This window comes from Colletotrichum truncatum, assembly GCF_014235925.2.
Source record: "Colletotrichum truncatum strain CMES1059 chromosome Unknown Contig_0016, whole genome shotgun sequence".
Taxonomy (NCBI): Eukaryota; Fungi; Ascomycota; class Sordariomycetes; order Glomerellales; family Glomerellaceae; genus Colletotrichum; species Colletotrichum truncatum.
The window spans coordinates 1-16089 of NW_027222413.1; the positions used below are offsets into that span (position 1 = coordinate 1).

The 16089-nt window shown below is 48.8% G+C and overlaps 6 protein-coding genes across 6 annotated transcripts; 2 read left to right on the plus strand and 4 right to left on the minus strand.

The window, feature by feature from the left end:
- Positions 1 to 1238: 1238 nt before the first annotated feature.
- CTRU02_215406 (Ankyrin repeat domain-containing protein 50-like protein 3) lies at positions 1239 to 1975 on the plus strand (the record flags this gene model as incomplete). Its single annotated transcript, XM_070206451.1, has 2 exons — positions 1239 to 1532; positions 1583 to 1975. The coding sequence occupies 2 exons, from the start codon at positions 1239 to 1241 to the stop codon at positions 1973 to 1975; spliced, it is 687 nt and encodes a 228-aa protein (XP_070059829.1).
- Positions 1976 to 2684: 709 nt separating this feature from the next.
- On the minus strand, positions 2685 to 3243 carry CTRU02_215407 (uncharacterized protein; the record flags this gene model as incomplete). The annotated part of the gene is made up of 2 exons (XM_070206452.1): positions 2685 to 2939; positions 3013 to 3243. The coding sequence occupies 2 exons, from the start codon at positions 3241 to 3243 to the stop codon at positions 2685 to 2687; spliced, it is 486 nt and encodes a 161-aa protein (XP_070059830.1).
- A 2527-nt stretch (positions 3244 to 5770) lies between these two features.
- CTRU02_215408 (uncharacterized protein) lies at positions 5771 to 6170 on the minus strand (the record flags this gene model as incomplete). The annotated part of the gene is made up of 3 exons (XM_070206453.1): positions 5771 to 5882; positions 5936 to 6002; positions 6116 to 6170. 3 exons carry the CDS (start codon positions 6168 to 6170, stop codon positions 5771 to 5773), a joined length of 234 nt encoding a protein of 77 aa, XP_070059831.1.
- A 4737-nt stretch (positions 6171 to 10907) lies between these two features.
- On the minus strand, positions 10908 to 12116 carry CTRU02_215409 (chromo domain-containing protein; the record flags this gene model as incomplete). The annotated part of the gene is made up of 3 exons (XM_070206454.1): positions 10908 to 10981; positions 11262 to 11969; positions 12017 to 12116. The coding sequence occupies 3 exons, from the start codon at positions 12114 to 12116 to the stop codon at positions 10908 to 10910; spliced, it is 882 nt and encodes a 293-aa protein (XP_070059832.1).
- A 1271-nt stretch (positions 12117 to 13387) lies between these two features.
- Positions 13388 to 13939, plus strand: CTRU02_215410 (uncharacterized protein; the record flags this gene model as incomplete). The annotated part of the gene is made up of 1 exon (XM_070206455.1): positions 13388 to 13939. One exon carries the CDS (start codon positions 13388 to 13390, stop codon positions 13937 to 13939), a length of 552 nt encoding a protein of 183 aa, XP_070059833.1.
- Positions 13940 to 14403: 464 nt separating this feature from the next.
- CTRU02_215411 (uncharacterized protein) lies at positions 14404 to 15384 on the minus strand (the record flags this gene model as incomplete). Its single annotated transcript, XM_036723891.1, has 2 exons — positions 14404 to 14725; positions 15122 to 15384. 2 exons carry the CDS (start codon positions 15382 to 15384, stop codon positions 14404 to 14406), a joined length of 585 nt encoding a protein of 194 aa, XP_036584574.1.
- Between the last annotated feature and the right edge of the window lie 705 nt (positions 15385 to 16089).

Genomic DNA, 16089 nt, shown 5'->3' on the forward strand with positions numbered 1-16089 from the left:
ATCAATCAGTCCACAGGCCCACATCCACCACACATTACCCCTCCTCCCTCTACACAAGAAACCCACCCACAAGCCTATCCGTTACCCATCCGGGAACCACCATCCTCTCATCCTGGGGCTTCCTCACCCTGCCAACTACCTTGTCCAACGCCGAACACACTTCGGAGAGATATTTGGCCAGCCTCACTTCCGAGCGGGCAACGGGCGCCCATTGGGAGGAAACCAGACCCCATCGTGCCCAAGATTGTTTTCAAAAGAACTGCTTGTTACACGAAAGGCTGCCCAGAAACAAGATTCTGATGTCAGCTGCATCAACTGACTCGCTCTAGCATTTGAGGCCTTGTTGGTAGGCCCGTCGTGACTAGGGAGTTTTCTTTGGCCCGGCCTCGTTAATTGCTTGGTTCCGGCGGATTCACAACAAGCAGATGCAGGGGAAGTGGAGCTACAATACTACCTTACTGGAATAGGAAGGAGGGCCTGACCTTGGACAGCATAATCCCCGCGTAGGGAAGATCAAGGGCACCCTGGAAACTAAACGCTGCGATTTGTTCTCCGTTTTTTTGTTCTGCTTTCCCACTTTCTTACTAGACAAATTCAGATACAGATTCTGCCGACTTGGTAATTAAAAAAAAAATTTTGGCTATGAAAGGTTGCAAGCCGTTTTCTATGTTCCCTCTTGTGTTACTTGTGCGTCTACTAAACGACATTGTAGCAGCAATCAACATGCGCTGGCTAGTGACCCACTCGGGCAAACGGGACTATGGGGCCGAGTCACCCGTCTACCAGTAGTAGTACAGGAACAGTAATTAATCGCGGGGAATCGCGCAGAGGAGCACCAACAGCAAAGTAGTAACCAACATACGGCAACCCTTAGCAATGGTCAGTGATCCCCATTATGACTGTCAGCTGCCGATGGCTGCATCCGTCACAGAACGGCAGCATATCCTATTTAGTCCTGATTGTCCTTATCTCTCAATATCAGCACTGGCTGACGCCCTAAAAACTCGACTTCACCAACAAATCGACTACATTCATCTTGACGTCATAAGGGAATCTCTCTACCAAATGAGTTATCATGATGGTTGGACAAGAAAGGAGTCAGCAAAGGATCTGTTTGTCATGATCCAGTTGAATCGTTTTTACAATTGTCTCTTCAAACTTCGTTACTGGCACATGGTCAACCGCGACAATAGCCCGTCCTACTAAAGGCTATTAAGAAACGCTCGACTGAACCGTACATGACTTCAACAATCAAGTATCTGTTGGAAGCAGGGGCGAATGTCGAGAAGCAAGATGAAAAAGGCAAACTGCCATTGGCTCTGGCAGCGGAACTGGGCCATGACGATATTGTCCAGCTTCTCCTCGACAACGGAGCAGATGTCAACGCACAGACTGGTGATCTCGGTAGCGCTCTCCGAGCTGCATCCTCGGCAGGCCATCAGGTCATTGTTCAGATGCTTCTTAACAACGGTGCGAATATTTACGAACAAAGCAATGCTCTTCATGCTGCAACATTACGAGGTCACGATGAGGTTATACGCGTACTTCTCAGTGCTGAGCCTGAAGGCTTTTGCATGCGAAGAATCATGCCCTCCAGGTTGCATCCCACACCGGCCACCATAAGGCTGCACAAATGCTTATCGACAAAGGCGCGGATGTAAACGCACAGGGCCGATTTGGAAGCGCTCTTTACGCTGCAGCGTCACAAGGTCACCACAAAACTGTGCAGATCCTTCTCAGCAGTGGCGCAAATGTGAATGCACAAGGCAGCCATAATGAGAACGCCCTCTACGCTGCAGCATCAGAAGGCCACGCTGAAGTTGTCTCTACGCTCATTGCTAATAATGCGGATGCCAACGCTCGAGGTGGATATCACAAGAACGCGCTGGGAGTTGCAAATAGCAAAGGGCATCATAAGATAGTAGAAATTCTATCGGTGCTAGGGACTAAGGCACATAGTCCCAATCGAGCTTAACTACACAGGTCTTCAACCTCTAGGCAATATACTAAGTAATAATCAGAGGATTCTACAAGGCCTATGCTTAATAGAATTACTGTGAACGGTTTTTCTTTTCTTTCTTTAGTTTTTCTCTCTTTCCTTTAAGTTAAGCTTAGGGTGAGTAGCCTTGCGGACTTCACGTATAAGAATCAATTTAAAACTCCTTACAACTACAAACCGGACAATTCACTAGTAATGCCTTCAGTTTCAACGCCTTTGACTAAGCTGTGATACACTCCTCCATCTGTCTTGATGAGCGATCCGGTGTAGCGGAAGCCGTTCCTGTTGGGTTGCAAGCCGCATACGCAAAGACACCTGTCTCAAAAACAGTTGCATACTGCGTGCTTCCTCCTGGCGAGGCTATTACCCATCACTCGTGGATTCTGGACTTTCGCATCTTGTGCTTCCACCATTTGCCAATCAGAAACACCCTCGGTCTGGCCTCTGTTTTCAGCCTGCTCCGTCTCGAGGATCGCATGCATGTCGGCGTCAAACATGCGAGTTGACTCATCATGTCCACCCACACCATGTACGACAGCGTCATCGGGCATTTCGTGGCTTTCAACAGGCCGGGCCGCATTATGCACGGCCAAATCGTTTCCTGTATCCCTGGTACATTGCATCTTGTCATCAGTCTCATCGTCGGTGTCTCTTGTTGCTATGAGAGTCATGTCGTAGCTAGCTTTTAGAATGCAACGCAGTCTGCGCTGTTACTGTCGACAGGAATGTTGTTGGAGACATCGGCGTCCGCATCGGCTTCCTTGCTGCTTTCCGCTTGAGCGGCGGCGATCTCGGTGCTGCCAATCCCCACTATTATTTCGTCGTGCGGAGTTGCGCTGCCATCTTGTCTGCCCTGTGGGTCCTGATGTCGCGTCTTAGCTCGTTGTTGTGGGTCGCGGCTTCGACTATTGCCGTGCAGGCCGTTCAGAAGTTCCAATAACTGGTTTAGAATTTGCATCAGCTTTTTGTTTGCCATCTCCGAGACTGCAAGGGTCGCTTTCGCCCGAGCTTACAAATGCGTTCACATCTGGAATGCTTTCGCCTTCGGGGACGTATACAGCCCCATCTAGACGTCCATATGTGGGGTTGAAGTGGACGACGGCCGAAAACACACGGGCTTCCTCGCCTAACTGTATCGCTTTCCTCATGGCACTGCCGCCAGACTTTCGGACCTTATCCTTGGCCCTCTTGTCGTGCTTGTAGAGCATCCTCTTTGGGGATGCAATGGCCATGGTCTTGTTCATTTGAAATCGCCTCACAGTGAATGTGTCTCTAACGCTTGCTTGCTTGGACCTCTAAACTGACTGCTTCGATACCACCGTATTACTCCCACATGTGGCGCTGGTTAATCTTGTATAAAGCCATCTTTGGTTTCGTCAAACAGATCCAAAATTGTATCTAGCATGTTTCTGCCGTCTCTTCAGCGTTTCTAGCAACTACAGTTTCTTTGCGTGATGTTCTGGACCTGCTTCTAGTTCCCTGTCTTCATTCACACTGCAGAGGGTGGCTTCCTGACCTGGAGCTAGAATTGGCTCCTCGTGGCGTGCACATCCAGCCGAAAAATACTCCCTACGATGCGATCCATAACTGACTTAGTATTCTTTAAAGTCACTTAGCCCCACACTGGTCTCGATTGCGGACCGTGGAGCCGAGAACGCGGTCCATTGTTGTCTACGGAGTACAGTACATGGTCAGGGGCTGACTCAATTCTCTGAACCCAGTTGTGCCATGCGTTTTTGGCTAGGAAGTAGCCTAGACCGCGAAGTGTTCCGCCCAGCACGACGTTTTTCTAGCCACAGTCTGGATGTGCCTAATTGTTTTCTTTTCTTTTTTCTTTTTTTTTTTTTTTTTTTTTTCCCAATTGCCATACTTCCCAACAATGAGCCTTGGTCATCTCGCCAGCTACCCACCATCAGTTTTTCCTGCAAGCCGTCTCTTCAATTCGGCATATTTGCCACAAAAAGCATCTTGCTTGTACGAGGATCTTCACTACATACACAGATTTGCGCTCCGACCTTATTCTGCATTATGACGGCGTTTTGGTTTATTATTTATCTCAGCGTTATCGTCAATCTCCTCAACCTTCTTCATTTCGCCATACGAATCCTATGGAAAGTGCCACATACTTAAAACCGTCGACCTAGGGCAGGATAGCTGTGCTGAACGAAGCATTGGATGGGATTGCTCCGCGGTCGGATCGATAGTCCCAATCGTCATAGTGGTAGAGATAGACTGTAATACGACCGCTTCTATTTGTTTCTCCGTTGAAAAGGGGAAATATTGACCTAGTGAATGTGATTGTGACGAGAGGATGAGGCTGCTTAGTGCATTAGTTCGTGGAGTCAACGTTCGTCCCAGAGCGCTCAAGAGCTTCCTCGACATAAAGGGAGGGAGGATCGTTTGGCACGACAAAAAGTCATATGAGCCTAGAGGGCCAAAGGCCCATGATGCATACGTGCTTGTGTCCCTCTTGGTGATGTCCTACATCGGCATCGACGGTCTTCTCCAACTGTGACTCGATTAGAGAATCCAACTGGCAGCTGCTAAACACAATAAAGCCTACTTGGTTTGGCCCCTAAGAGTACTGCAGCAGTATGGAGCGATGTGCAATTTCACTTTCGGCAATAGAGCAACTTTGGCCAGGTGTCGTCGGTCAAAGGGAGGACGTTGGGACACGACGAGGGTGACTGGCGTATACCCATGTAAAGTCCCACTGTCACTGTCTGGTGGTCCGTCGTGCGGGGGACCAAACCAACAAACCTTTCAGTCAGGAAAAGCCGAGACGCGATTAGTCTTCTAGACGAGGTTGATTAAATAACGTTTTTGCCTGCATTTTGGAAGGCAGCTAGCGCCAGAACGTAAGTGGAGACTCCCAGTATAGGCAAGTTAGCCCAAAGCTATCAAAGATCTGGCGGGTATTCAATACAACGTACCGCGGGGTCTGGATTCGCGCTCGGAACTAGCTTGCTACCCTTGACGTTTGATGGTGCAGTATGTCGGCTCCATGTTTCTGGCCAAGGTGACAATATTCAGTGACCATCCTAATTTGACGTTGTTTGCTTAGTGGAGGTGGACCCCACGTGACTGTTGACGTATGCAGCACCCTGTTGCCAAGTGCCATTTTGAGAAACGATAGGCCCTAACAAAGTGCTGACTTGAACTATAGCTCCGCTATGGGAGCGAAACTACTTCCAGTTGCAATTGAAAGACAAGGGTTGTCGTCCACCTGTTGCATGTATGTTGGACCCTTTGAGACGAGACCCTTTATTGACCCACCTCGCTGGCGACGGCTTTGCGTTCTCTTTCGGGAAAGAGAAATCAAAAGGGCCCCCTACGCCAACCCCTGATCCGACCCGACAGTTTGGTAACGGCGTAAACCTTATTACCCACAAGTTTCAGGCTAACGGCCAAACTGCGCGGATCTGTGGATGCCGAAGAGCGACACGTGACTGGATACGAGCAGAAAATTGGCGGGCTGTCATTTCCACTGCATGGTCAACGCGTCAAGACCAGGATCTGCCGGCTTGGCAAAGCAAAGAAGTGCCAGAAAACGATTGGAAATCGGAATATGCCCTGCTTGATTGTCTACACGGAGTATTGGCCTCACAATGCGTCAAGTAGAATCTGTATCCGTCTGTAGTACGATATTTCTGTCGAAAGTCTTTCGCATTACGGATTGTTTAGATGAGAAAAGCCAAAGAGAATGCAACGCCATGTCCCGGCTCAAAATACACATAACAAAGCAGCAAAAGCTAAGTACAGAATTTGCTTTCATTGCTCCTGTTGGCCCCACTCAGTCATTCCATCCCAAATTGGCGTTAGGGCCGCGGTGTCTTCGACGGCAACAGCAAGCGTAGTCACCTTGGATTTCAGCTCGTCATGTCTACACAGGACGTCAGGGCCGCATCATTCCGGTGGCGTAATCGCTCAACTTACAGCAACGCAATGGCATTGAGATGTTTCTCGTTTTCCTTTTCCATCTTGGTAACAGCATTTTCTATAGCTATGATGTAGCAAAACCAAACGTCTGGCGGCTCTTGAATCGCCGGAGGTGTTAGTGTAAACCTAAGGTTGTCAGCCTTCTGTCAGTGTGTTAGTAAGGAAGTAGTTACTAACACAGGCGCACGCTCAAAACCCTCATATTTGCCGAGGTCTTGATCATGTGGGCCATTGATTTCGAAAAGGGGGTCTGATATGGGGGATATCAATGGGTTTTCGGTGACATTTCTCGGATAAACCAGGCTGTCGCGGGTAAGACTTGCCCTCTGTTGAAGGGCTTGGACCGGTTGCGCTGTAGGAATGGCGTCACAATGCCGGACTCGATTTCGGGAGGATTGACGCCTGTACCGTAATTGGCCAGGCCGCCGAGCACGTTGCCGAGATGGATACATGACGTCACTCTCGAAGCAGTGATACAAATCAACGTTGTCAGAGAGGATAGACAATAGTCTGCGGCCAACGACGATGAAAGTTGGCACGTTCGGTATTGTCGTTGTTCATACAATCAGGACAGTGCTTTTACTCTTTAATACGGCACGAGACATAGACGCCACGATGTTGTGCCATGATTCAGGCAGCAGAAACGGATCTCAAGCGTGCCAATCGCATTCGTTACCAATAGGCTGGAACAACTCGTTTTTTTGTTGTACTTTTCTCTTTCTTGGAGAAAGGGGACATTGGTCCGGATTCTCACACTACTGTTGCTGTTGGAACGAAAACGTGCACCTTACCCTCCGCTCATCCCGCATATCACATTTTGCAAGCAACAATATCTAGACGAGGTTGACAGGGGGCCGATGGTTTGGGTAACAGATTGACAAACGGTCCAATCTCGGAGTTGATGCCCGTGCAATTCCTCCCATCCCGCCCCCCCCCCCCCCCCCCCCCCCCTCAAAACATCAGCCTGTACGGCGTACACCCTGGTCGAAGCCTATCATAAAACAGGCACAAGGGCATAGCGTAAAAACGGAAGAGGATTGATTGAGCGAGTCATGTAAATTTGATTGTGGATCTAATAACAAGCGGGGCCTTACCACAGGAACCCTGGGCCCAATTCCAAGTGCTGATTTTATTCAATCACTGTCAATGTTCTAGAGGTCACATCCTGGTTCCAACACAAAGCCTTCAAAATGACGTGGCAGACTGCGTTTACCGGAGCACCCGGGTCAGGGGATGGCCCTTGATTGTGTGGTGGGTGGTACCACTTTACAGCCCTAGGGAAGTTCAGATGGATCACCGGCAGCGATGGCGCCATGACCTTACTATAGTATTCTTGAAAGCACACGCCCTCATGAATGAGAAGGGTCTCCCACAACCCGCCTCGCCTCCTGCGCTGAAGGACCTCCTGGCCCTAGCAGCCCCTTGCCAAATTAGGGTAGCCCTGTTTCCCATCAGGCAAGACAGTCTGTCAGTTGAGTACGTAAGTCCTTGGCCTCCTAGGATGAGAACCTGGATAGCTTTTTCAAGGTCTGTGATTGGATCTAGCAGAGAGGTGTTCGAAACGAGCATCTTTCGGGCTGCAGAACAAACTTATTGTAGTGACTTCCGTCTGAAAGAAAATAAACCAACGCTATCATGTAGTCACTCTCTCTTAAATAGAGGCCTGCTTGTTTCTGCGATAAAAGACACCCTGGAGGCCCTGGGGTCTGCGTTCGTGTCCTTTCTCGGCGTCGCTGGGGAACATGGCGTTGTACTCTTCCGTAATTCTTTCCCAAGATAGACCGCTGCCGTGAAGGTTGTCAATGCAATCAAGTTGTTCCGAAGTATACCTCACGTTGCAATGGGGACGGCTTGTTGGACGACGACGCCGACGCGAGGCCGGTGCGCTGGTTTGAGGGCTTGCCGGAAGCCAGTTGAGAAGACAGCCTTCGACGGCCAATGGCGAGTTCTGGGACCGATGCTGGCATTGCGGGGTTGCATTGGAGAGAGGGAGGCCGTTACAGCATCCGTTTGTCGCCAATGGTATGGGACTTTGGGTATCCGATGAGAGCGTAGCGGGTCTCGGAAAGCTTTCACAAGATCCGACGAGACGAGGCGAGTAGGTCATGGAGGAGGTCATGGAGGTCGTGGAGTTTGATGCTTTAGCTGGATGGAAAATGTCTAAATCGCGCAGCCGTGGGAGGTTCACTTGAAGTTGCCTGGGTGAGGGGACGAAGGACGCGGAGACAATTCCGAACGGAAGCCTTGGTGTGTAAGTCGTTTCGTCGCTTCTTACCGCTGAGAGTAGATGCTCTCTTACCTCTCAGCTTGCCCGCAACACTCTCTGTCGCATCAGGCAAATAGGGTGATTGGCTGCTTGAATATTCTGTCAAGTAAGGGGTGCTTACTATTTTCGAAACGTGGCCGTTGTGATCTGCTGAAAGTGTTGGCTCTTTGGGGCTGTAATAGACATCGGAATTCATGGTGTTGCGTGCGATGATGAAGGGAGCAAGAAACTTTAGAATGCACGAGGAACGCGGTAAGGCAACACTAGAGCAGAACGGCTTATCGATTGCGATGTGTTTATTCATGTTATAAGTAGGTGTTTCTATGAACCGACGGGGGTAATGTCTAGCATTCGTTGCAGCTGAATTTGACGTCGGCAACAGAAAAAAAAAAAAAAAAAAAGCAATTTGTAGAAAGACAAGCAAATCGGAGGGTGTGACGGAGCCGAGGACCACCGGCGCTGTTGCCCATGCAAAACGTCCGACAAGGATCCAGGTTGGGAAGTAGACAGGAATCGAACAGGGTACCAACAACGGGCAGATCAAGAATTGCAACTAGGTAGCAGCAGATCTAAGTCTCTATCGTTTCGACCTCGCTTACTCACATACTCCCCCAAAACAAATGAGATTCCAGTGAATACGACTTTCAGTGGCGAGGTGGAAAACGGCGTGAAGTATCTTTTTGTTATTACTCCAAAGCGAGGACCCTGGAGATCAGGGTTCTGCTGGAGGGTCCTAGACTTCTTGATCCCTTGTTTGGAACTGTCAGATAAGGTAGGTGGCATCAGTTTTGTCAACTGCAGTCTGGCCGGGTCGGTATTACGGGAATTGCAGGCCCTTGGAACGACTTCGACCAATTGGAAGACAAGATGATCTTGTTGGTTCAACGGGCCATCGAAAGTGGATAGATACCAACACGGCTTAGGGTTGCGAATGACAAGGACCAGGATTAAATCAAACATTTGCTCCTTGAGGCAGACAGAAGGCGAGCAGTTGTCAAACTTCCGCCCCGCTTTTCGTGATTGTCCCTTCGCAGCAATATCACCGCCCAACAGAGAGGCTGGCCTGGGCTCGAGTCATGAGCGACTGGATTAGATACCTCAGCGGAGGGCTTCCCCTGCCTGAACCTGGCTCATGTTCGCGCCTTATTCCACTTCTAGTTTCTGATCCATCACACAAACAGAAAAGCCACCGAACTGGATATGATTGCAGTTATCAAGTTGGCTGGAGAAGGCAGATCCTCTCCGGCGATTATCCGTAATTGCGCCTTCGTGACGGAGTGGATCGCAAGATCATCATGCATAGGCTGGCGGTACCGAAAGGATTGTGAGGTAATTGCGCGGCCAAGCGAATCCTGTTGAGCGTGTCGCGACATAATACTAATCCCGTTTTTATGCTGAATGGGAGTTTTGGCGGCCACTCCGTAATGCAAGCCCATCGTCTTGCTTTCCGCAACGGCGGATCAGGGCCGCAATACTATAAGTGACTTTGAGCCGTCTCGGATCTGTGCTGACCATGTCTGCATCAAACAGCAATCGTCTTTGCCCCAAGAGGTTTTCACTGTTGCACACTTTAGCCGTTGGCCCTTCGCTCAAAATGTCCCAGCGTCCGTCACAGCCGACAAGTCAGCCGGCGGGTTACTTGCCATATGGAAGACAACGACTACGGGACCAGCAGTCCACAGTAGGTCACCTTGGACAGGCCGAAAACTCGCCGGACGCCCGAAAACACGGCAGTCAATATTTCGCCAGTAGCTTGCCGGCTGAGAATACTCAGTTCATTGATTCGGACATGCAAGGGCTCACCCTGCCGTCTGAAACGTTGGAGAATGCTGGCCTATCGGCACAATACGTCGGCAACTCAACAGAAGTGCAACCGAGGCAATTCACGTTAGTCTACCTCAGTTCTGGCACAGCTACAAGGAACATAGGGAAATGCTTAACGACGACAGGAACGATATTACAGACCGATTATTGGCAGTCAGAGGCCGATTAGATCGAGTCATCAAAACATCAAAACAAGTGAGACTCTATATAGAGCAGTAGGTTACCTTGGCTAGGGCACTTTCAAGACATATTCTGACTTTGGTAGAATTCAACATCTCGATGCGACGGTGACAAAGATCACAAACTGTCTGAATGGCTTGTCATGGGGACCCCTGCCGGACGGAGGGAATATTGAGAATGAAAACAGATGGTTAAGGGAGCACTCGGAAGGGTGGAACAGTAGTCGTCTTCTGTCCAGCACCTGCTGTGTATGAGACGCTCATCAAGCACATAGCAAGTAGCACAGCATAGTTCTACCTAGCAGCCTCCAAAATATAAGACATATCATGAGTTTTTATAGTTCTAACTCAGATTAATTTTACTGTCATCACTTTGTTTCGATGTAATTAAAGATCCAAATACTGCCATAGTCTTTGAGTTTGCAGGCAATATCTAACACTACCGTATGGTCAGGTTTTACTTATTCCCAAAATAGGACCAACCTCTCAAAGAGGCATACTTCATAGGCCTTCAGCATGAACCTGATCGGTCCCGAACATCTTTAGCTATTGCTGACTCTTCTTGTGGTTTTGCGCTCGTGACTGCTGTGTGGCTAAACTTTTATCAAATACACCGTCAAGCGATAGAAAGCTATTCATCGACCTATGAGTAGTGGCAGCTGCCCTAGAGCACCGTCTTGGAAGCAAACTAGCTCGTCAATTACGTAGCAACCTTTTCACGCCATAGACATGCCACAATTCTGAGACTGCCGACACAGGTCTCGGTGGCTCTTACTGTGGTAAGTCGTGTCGTGTCTATGAAACATGAGATTCAGGTAGGTGGGATTACTATTTCTTTTGTAATTAACGTCTTTATTGGAGACTTTCCCCTGAATTTTTATTGTCACCCTTAGGCACAGGCAAAGAACGCATGGTTTCCTTCTTACTAGGCGAAATGGGTTTCGCAGACAGAAAACCGGCGCAAGAACCCGAACCACAAACGTTATCATGGTGCTGGTCTTTTCCTCTGTCGGTTGCTCCAAGCTGTTGTGTCGCCTAGAACGGCTCCGTTTACCTGTAGAACGGCTCGGATGCGTCACCTTGCAACTCTTGTTCATCCTTACCGAAGACTTAACCTCGGTCGGTCTCTTCATTGCCGCAGCACGGCCGCCAACAGACGCCCAGTACCTTTTCACAAGTTTCTCGTCAGCTTCTTGAATTTCTTTTTCTGGCTCCCAAGATGTTTCAGGAGACCCGACCCAAGCGACCTCCAAGTAGACGCTCCCAGCGGGTTTGATCTTGTGAGACTCGACTTTGAAAGGGTGCCACAATCCATTGTCCACCATCGCACCTTCCCGTCCGCCCTTCAGGCGTTTCCAGTAAGCGAACAAGGCCAACGGAGCATCTTTCTGGATGTTTATTTCAGGCTCCCAGGTCTCATCGTTTCCCTTCCAACGGACTCGGATCTCAAAATGAGTGTCACATGTCGGGTCGCGACGGTGCGCAAGCAGCTCCTCAAAAACGAAGCGATGGATCTGCGTGTCAGCTGCGACATCTTGTGCCGCAGTTCCATGAACGCGTCCGCACATCGAATCGGTGGCAACTGTGGCTTTCTTTATTGCGATATTTTCCTCAGGCTCCCAGGTCTCATCTTTTCCCTTCCAACGGACTTGGGTCTCAAACTGAGTGTCACATGCCTCGTCGAGACGGTGGGCAACCAGCTCCTCAGCATCGAAGCGCTGGATCTGCCTGTCAGCTGCGACTAAGACTTTCTCTATTGCGACTGTTTACAAATTAGTATCGAAATGGGCATCAAATAGAACATCATACCTAGTACATCGTTCCAGAAGACAGTAGCATCTTCAGACTTTGCGACAGGACTGCTTAACTCTTCTGAACAGTCCATCGGAGCCGTTGGCGCAATGTGCATAGTTGACGGCATATGAAGTGTCTGGTCAAGTACGGAAATGGGATGATTAGTGTGCAATGTGTAGAGAAATTCGTGCTTCGTGCGTGAGAGTAAAGGAAGCAACAAATGCAGTGCGTAGGATATAAACAAAAGAAGTGCACTAGCTTCTAGCCAACCTATTTATCAGTTTGAGCAACTATCCAAGTAGGCCCTCCGCCAACAGGGATTTGGCGCATCCCGTTACATTTTGGAGCAAGGCGCAGAGGCTAATACGGGGCACCACGCTCTCAGGCGCATCGGCTCACCCTTGCGATGGGGGTTTTCGCCCTATGACATTCATCTCCGGCTGGACATAGAACAGCAAACACATTCATGACAATGTCGCTAGTATCTCGTCTTGCCGCCGCGAATCGAGCATGGATTGAACATGTGATTTAATGGCGCAGCCTCCATGTCTGTCAAATGGCCGAGCTTCGAAGTCCTGCGCGATGCTCATTGGCGCCATGGCTTGGATCTCCAATCAAAAAACGTTGTGGGGCCATTCGTCCCAAGTATACGACTAGTTCCCGCACCCCATCCCGGCGCAAATCTGTCGCTCTGGTCATCATGTGATTGGGAGATGGTGGTGAAGACAATGACAGTAATGAAGATGATGGTGTAAAGCCGTTGCCGAGATCTTGAGTTTGGCAGGCGACTTGCAGCGTTTCGCGTGGGTACCTCCATGAGCGCTTTCGTTGACTTCATTGAGTGTAACATACGGGCATGAGCTGCAGGTGTGTCCAGCGAGTTATAATTGGTTGTGGGAACATCACGACCAGCATAAACCTCCAATTCTAAACTGAGGAATTGCCTTTATGCTGAGAGCGTGTGTAGGGAAACGCGGAATCCCTAGTTACGTTGTTGACAGAAATCTCCAGAAAGCAACAAATGACTCTTGGCAAAACTTACATAAGCAAACAGGGCAATCCTTCAGTTGTTTCTAACTTCCACAAAGAAGCGGTGTTTGCTTCTGACGCGTATTGTATGATCTGTCCGTACGTCCATTGTCAGCAAATGCTGCCATAACTCACAATCGACTGCGTCGAGAGAGCCTCTAAACAATGATCCAAAAACTGATTTCGACCATAAATGGCATGTCAATTTCTGGAGTTTTTCCTAGTCGCAAGCTGGCCCCCGCTCGCTCGCCCGTAGTAATAAGCGCTCAGGCTTCATGCCTTATCTAAAGAAAGATCAGTCACTGTGGTCACGTGAGGTTTCAACAAGCATATCAGACCATTTCTATCCGCCAATACATGTTGTTGAACAGTTCTTATAAGAAAAGCCACCTTTGCTTAAACTGCAACGTTAGCCTACCTTTTACTGCCTGCCTATCAAGCTACAACTGGCGCCTACTACGTACAATCCGTCATACTCTGTGGATACGCTCACGCCTTGAAACATTCACCATGAGGAAACAACCAGGCGACCAAAACAAGAATGAGAATGGCACATCCGCAACCGAGTGGGAGATGGAGCGGATTCAACGACACTGCGTCGTTGACGACACAATCTACTACCACGTAATTTGGAAACCGACCTGGGAATCTGAAGACAGACTTCAGCACATGCTACCCTCCATAATTGCTTGGAACAACTGCCATGGCTACCCTGAAACCAGAAGAAAGCTGGTAAATCAACTCGACCATACTCTGGAAAACTGGTCAGGAGAGGTCATCGGGAGGAAGAATGTGGACGGCTTAGCTCACTATAAGATTCAATGGGACACGACTATAGAGCCGGAAGCCAATCTAGAGAATGCGACAGGTCTCGTGAAGGGATATTGGAATAAAACACCCGAGGCCTAGCAGATTGCGGAGAATACCTATGAATGGGAGTCGTCCTGAAGGTTGTACAGTAATTGATCACGTTTATGTCGATTATTCGTGAAGGGCATGTCTATTTTGACCTTACAGAACTATAAGACGATTCCTCGATGTTTGCTCTCAGATTGAATGCTTTGATTCGATCTTGGGATGACCTGAATACAGTACTTCAAACGACACTTGCATATTTGCAGTTGCAGCTGTGAGCTCAAGTCGCTTCCTCTCTAGCATACTCACTAGATTCCCGGATACCTTCTAATTAGTGGCACGACTTGTGTAATTCACTTTCCAGATCACGTCTGTATACTATTAGACGCAATTGCGCTCATTGCATACTTGGCTTGTATTGTGATGAGCTGTCGCTGTCCTCAGTAATTGAGCTCTACTTATCACCAAAGGCTATAGGAACTGCCGACAGCAACCATACATGTTTAATGACCTTTGAGTCACACATGACGGACCCGCTTCGAAGCAACTTCTACCTCTTCTATGTGCCTTTTCATCGGGCTCTTGCTCTCGGTCTGCGGCAAATCCCTTGCTTCAGCATCCTTTGTGGTCGTGTCCTCTGCTGCAGTCACTGCCAAGGCTAACAGTGGGGAAAAAACGTCGTCCATATTGTGTGCACTATCATCGTCGGGTATTTGACCATACGTCTCCTGCGGGGCATCACCCAATGCATCCCCCACAAAGCTTGAATGTAAGTCTTTCATGGAACCAGACGTCTTCGAGCCTCGTAGCGTCATTGAAAACGCCGCTGGCGACGCGGTACAGTTATGTGCAAAAATACCTTCCTCTTTGAATACAAACAACTTCACTCTTAAATCAGAGTGGAGCCAGAAAAGTACTCAGATCTACCTAGCATGGTCGACAATAATCCAGAAATGGCTCTTAAATAAGCTGCAATTGGCAGTGATTACCTAGCGCTGGAGGTACTCAAAGGTATATAGCAAATGCCCGTGTTTAATCCAATTACATAATGACAGTGTAGGCAACAGGCCACAATACCTGGAATAACCGCTTTTTCCTAGCCGGTACGCAAGTGTGTAACTATAGACAGTGTGTTCCAGAGAATATTTCACACTATGTGGAGAAGCTTTAGAGAATAAAAGAGTGTTTTGAAAGAGGAAGGAATATTTGCACATAACTGTACGGCATGTCAGCTCCATGGGAGATATCTCCATAGGAAACATCTCGAACTCCAAACGCCTGATCCGTTCCTCTTGCTCGCTAATGGTCTGACACTGCCCTTCGATGCGTGCCTTGTATTGCTGGTTCTCTCTATGAAGTTGTTGGAGCTGGGAATCTTTCGAGGTGGCATACTCGCGCCAGCGTGAAATGCACGTTGTCATCTCCTGTACGATGATTGCGACGAGTCTGGCGGTGAGGTTGTCGCTTCTGCCGTTAAGCGTAAGATAAGGCACATCCATGTTGATGCAAGATACGGCAGTTCGGTTCAGATCGATTATCAGACCGTAGACATTGCGTTCTTTTCAACTACGGCAACATTGTTAGAGCTGCTTTCGCAAGGCCTGCCAGAAGGACGTCGACATTCTTGCGCAGCCAGAACCAGCTCTTTATCTTAAACTACGGTTTCACTCCTACCGTGTTCGGCCCTCCCAGCAGTTCGTTGGCGTAGATCTATAGAGACAACTATGACCTCAAACTGCATTCCAGAAGAGGCTATAGGGCGTCTTGCAATAAGTCTTGTTCCCAGTTGTCCTTTTTTTTTGTTGACAGTATGGGGCCCTTTGGAAGCAGATAGTTGAAATGGGTTTGAGTCATCTTCAGGTTGTTTCCTCAAGACTATGCAATAGCGCAAAGCCGCCGCTTATCCTCAATGTAGTACTGAACGTAAACAAGTATCTCATGAATAAGCAAAGCCATAGTTGGATATAGCCGCAAAGTGCTTCACAAGTAAACTCGCAATTTGCTACTTTTTACGCTGCAGTACAGTACTGTACGAAAACGAGAGACCAGAAATAAACAGTCAACTGAGAAGAAGTCAAACTGCTTGCCTCCATCTAGCCGCGATTCGATATATAGCCAGTGGTCTCCTAGGCACATGTGAAGTGCTCTACTAGGCACCCTGGTATGATGCTATACCACTTGATTTGAAAGGAGACGTAGGGAGT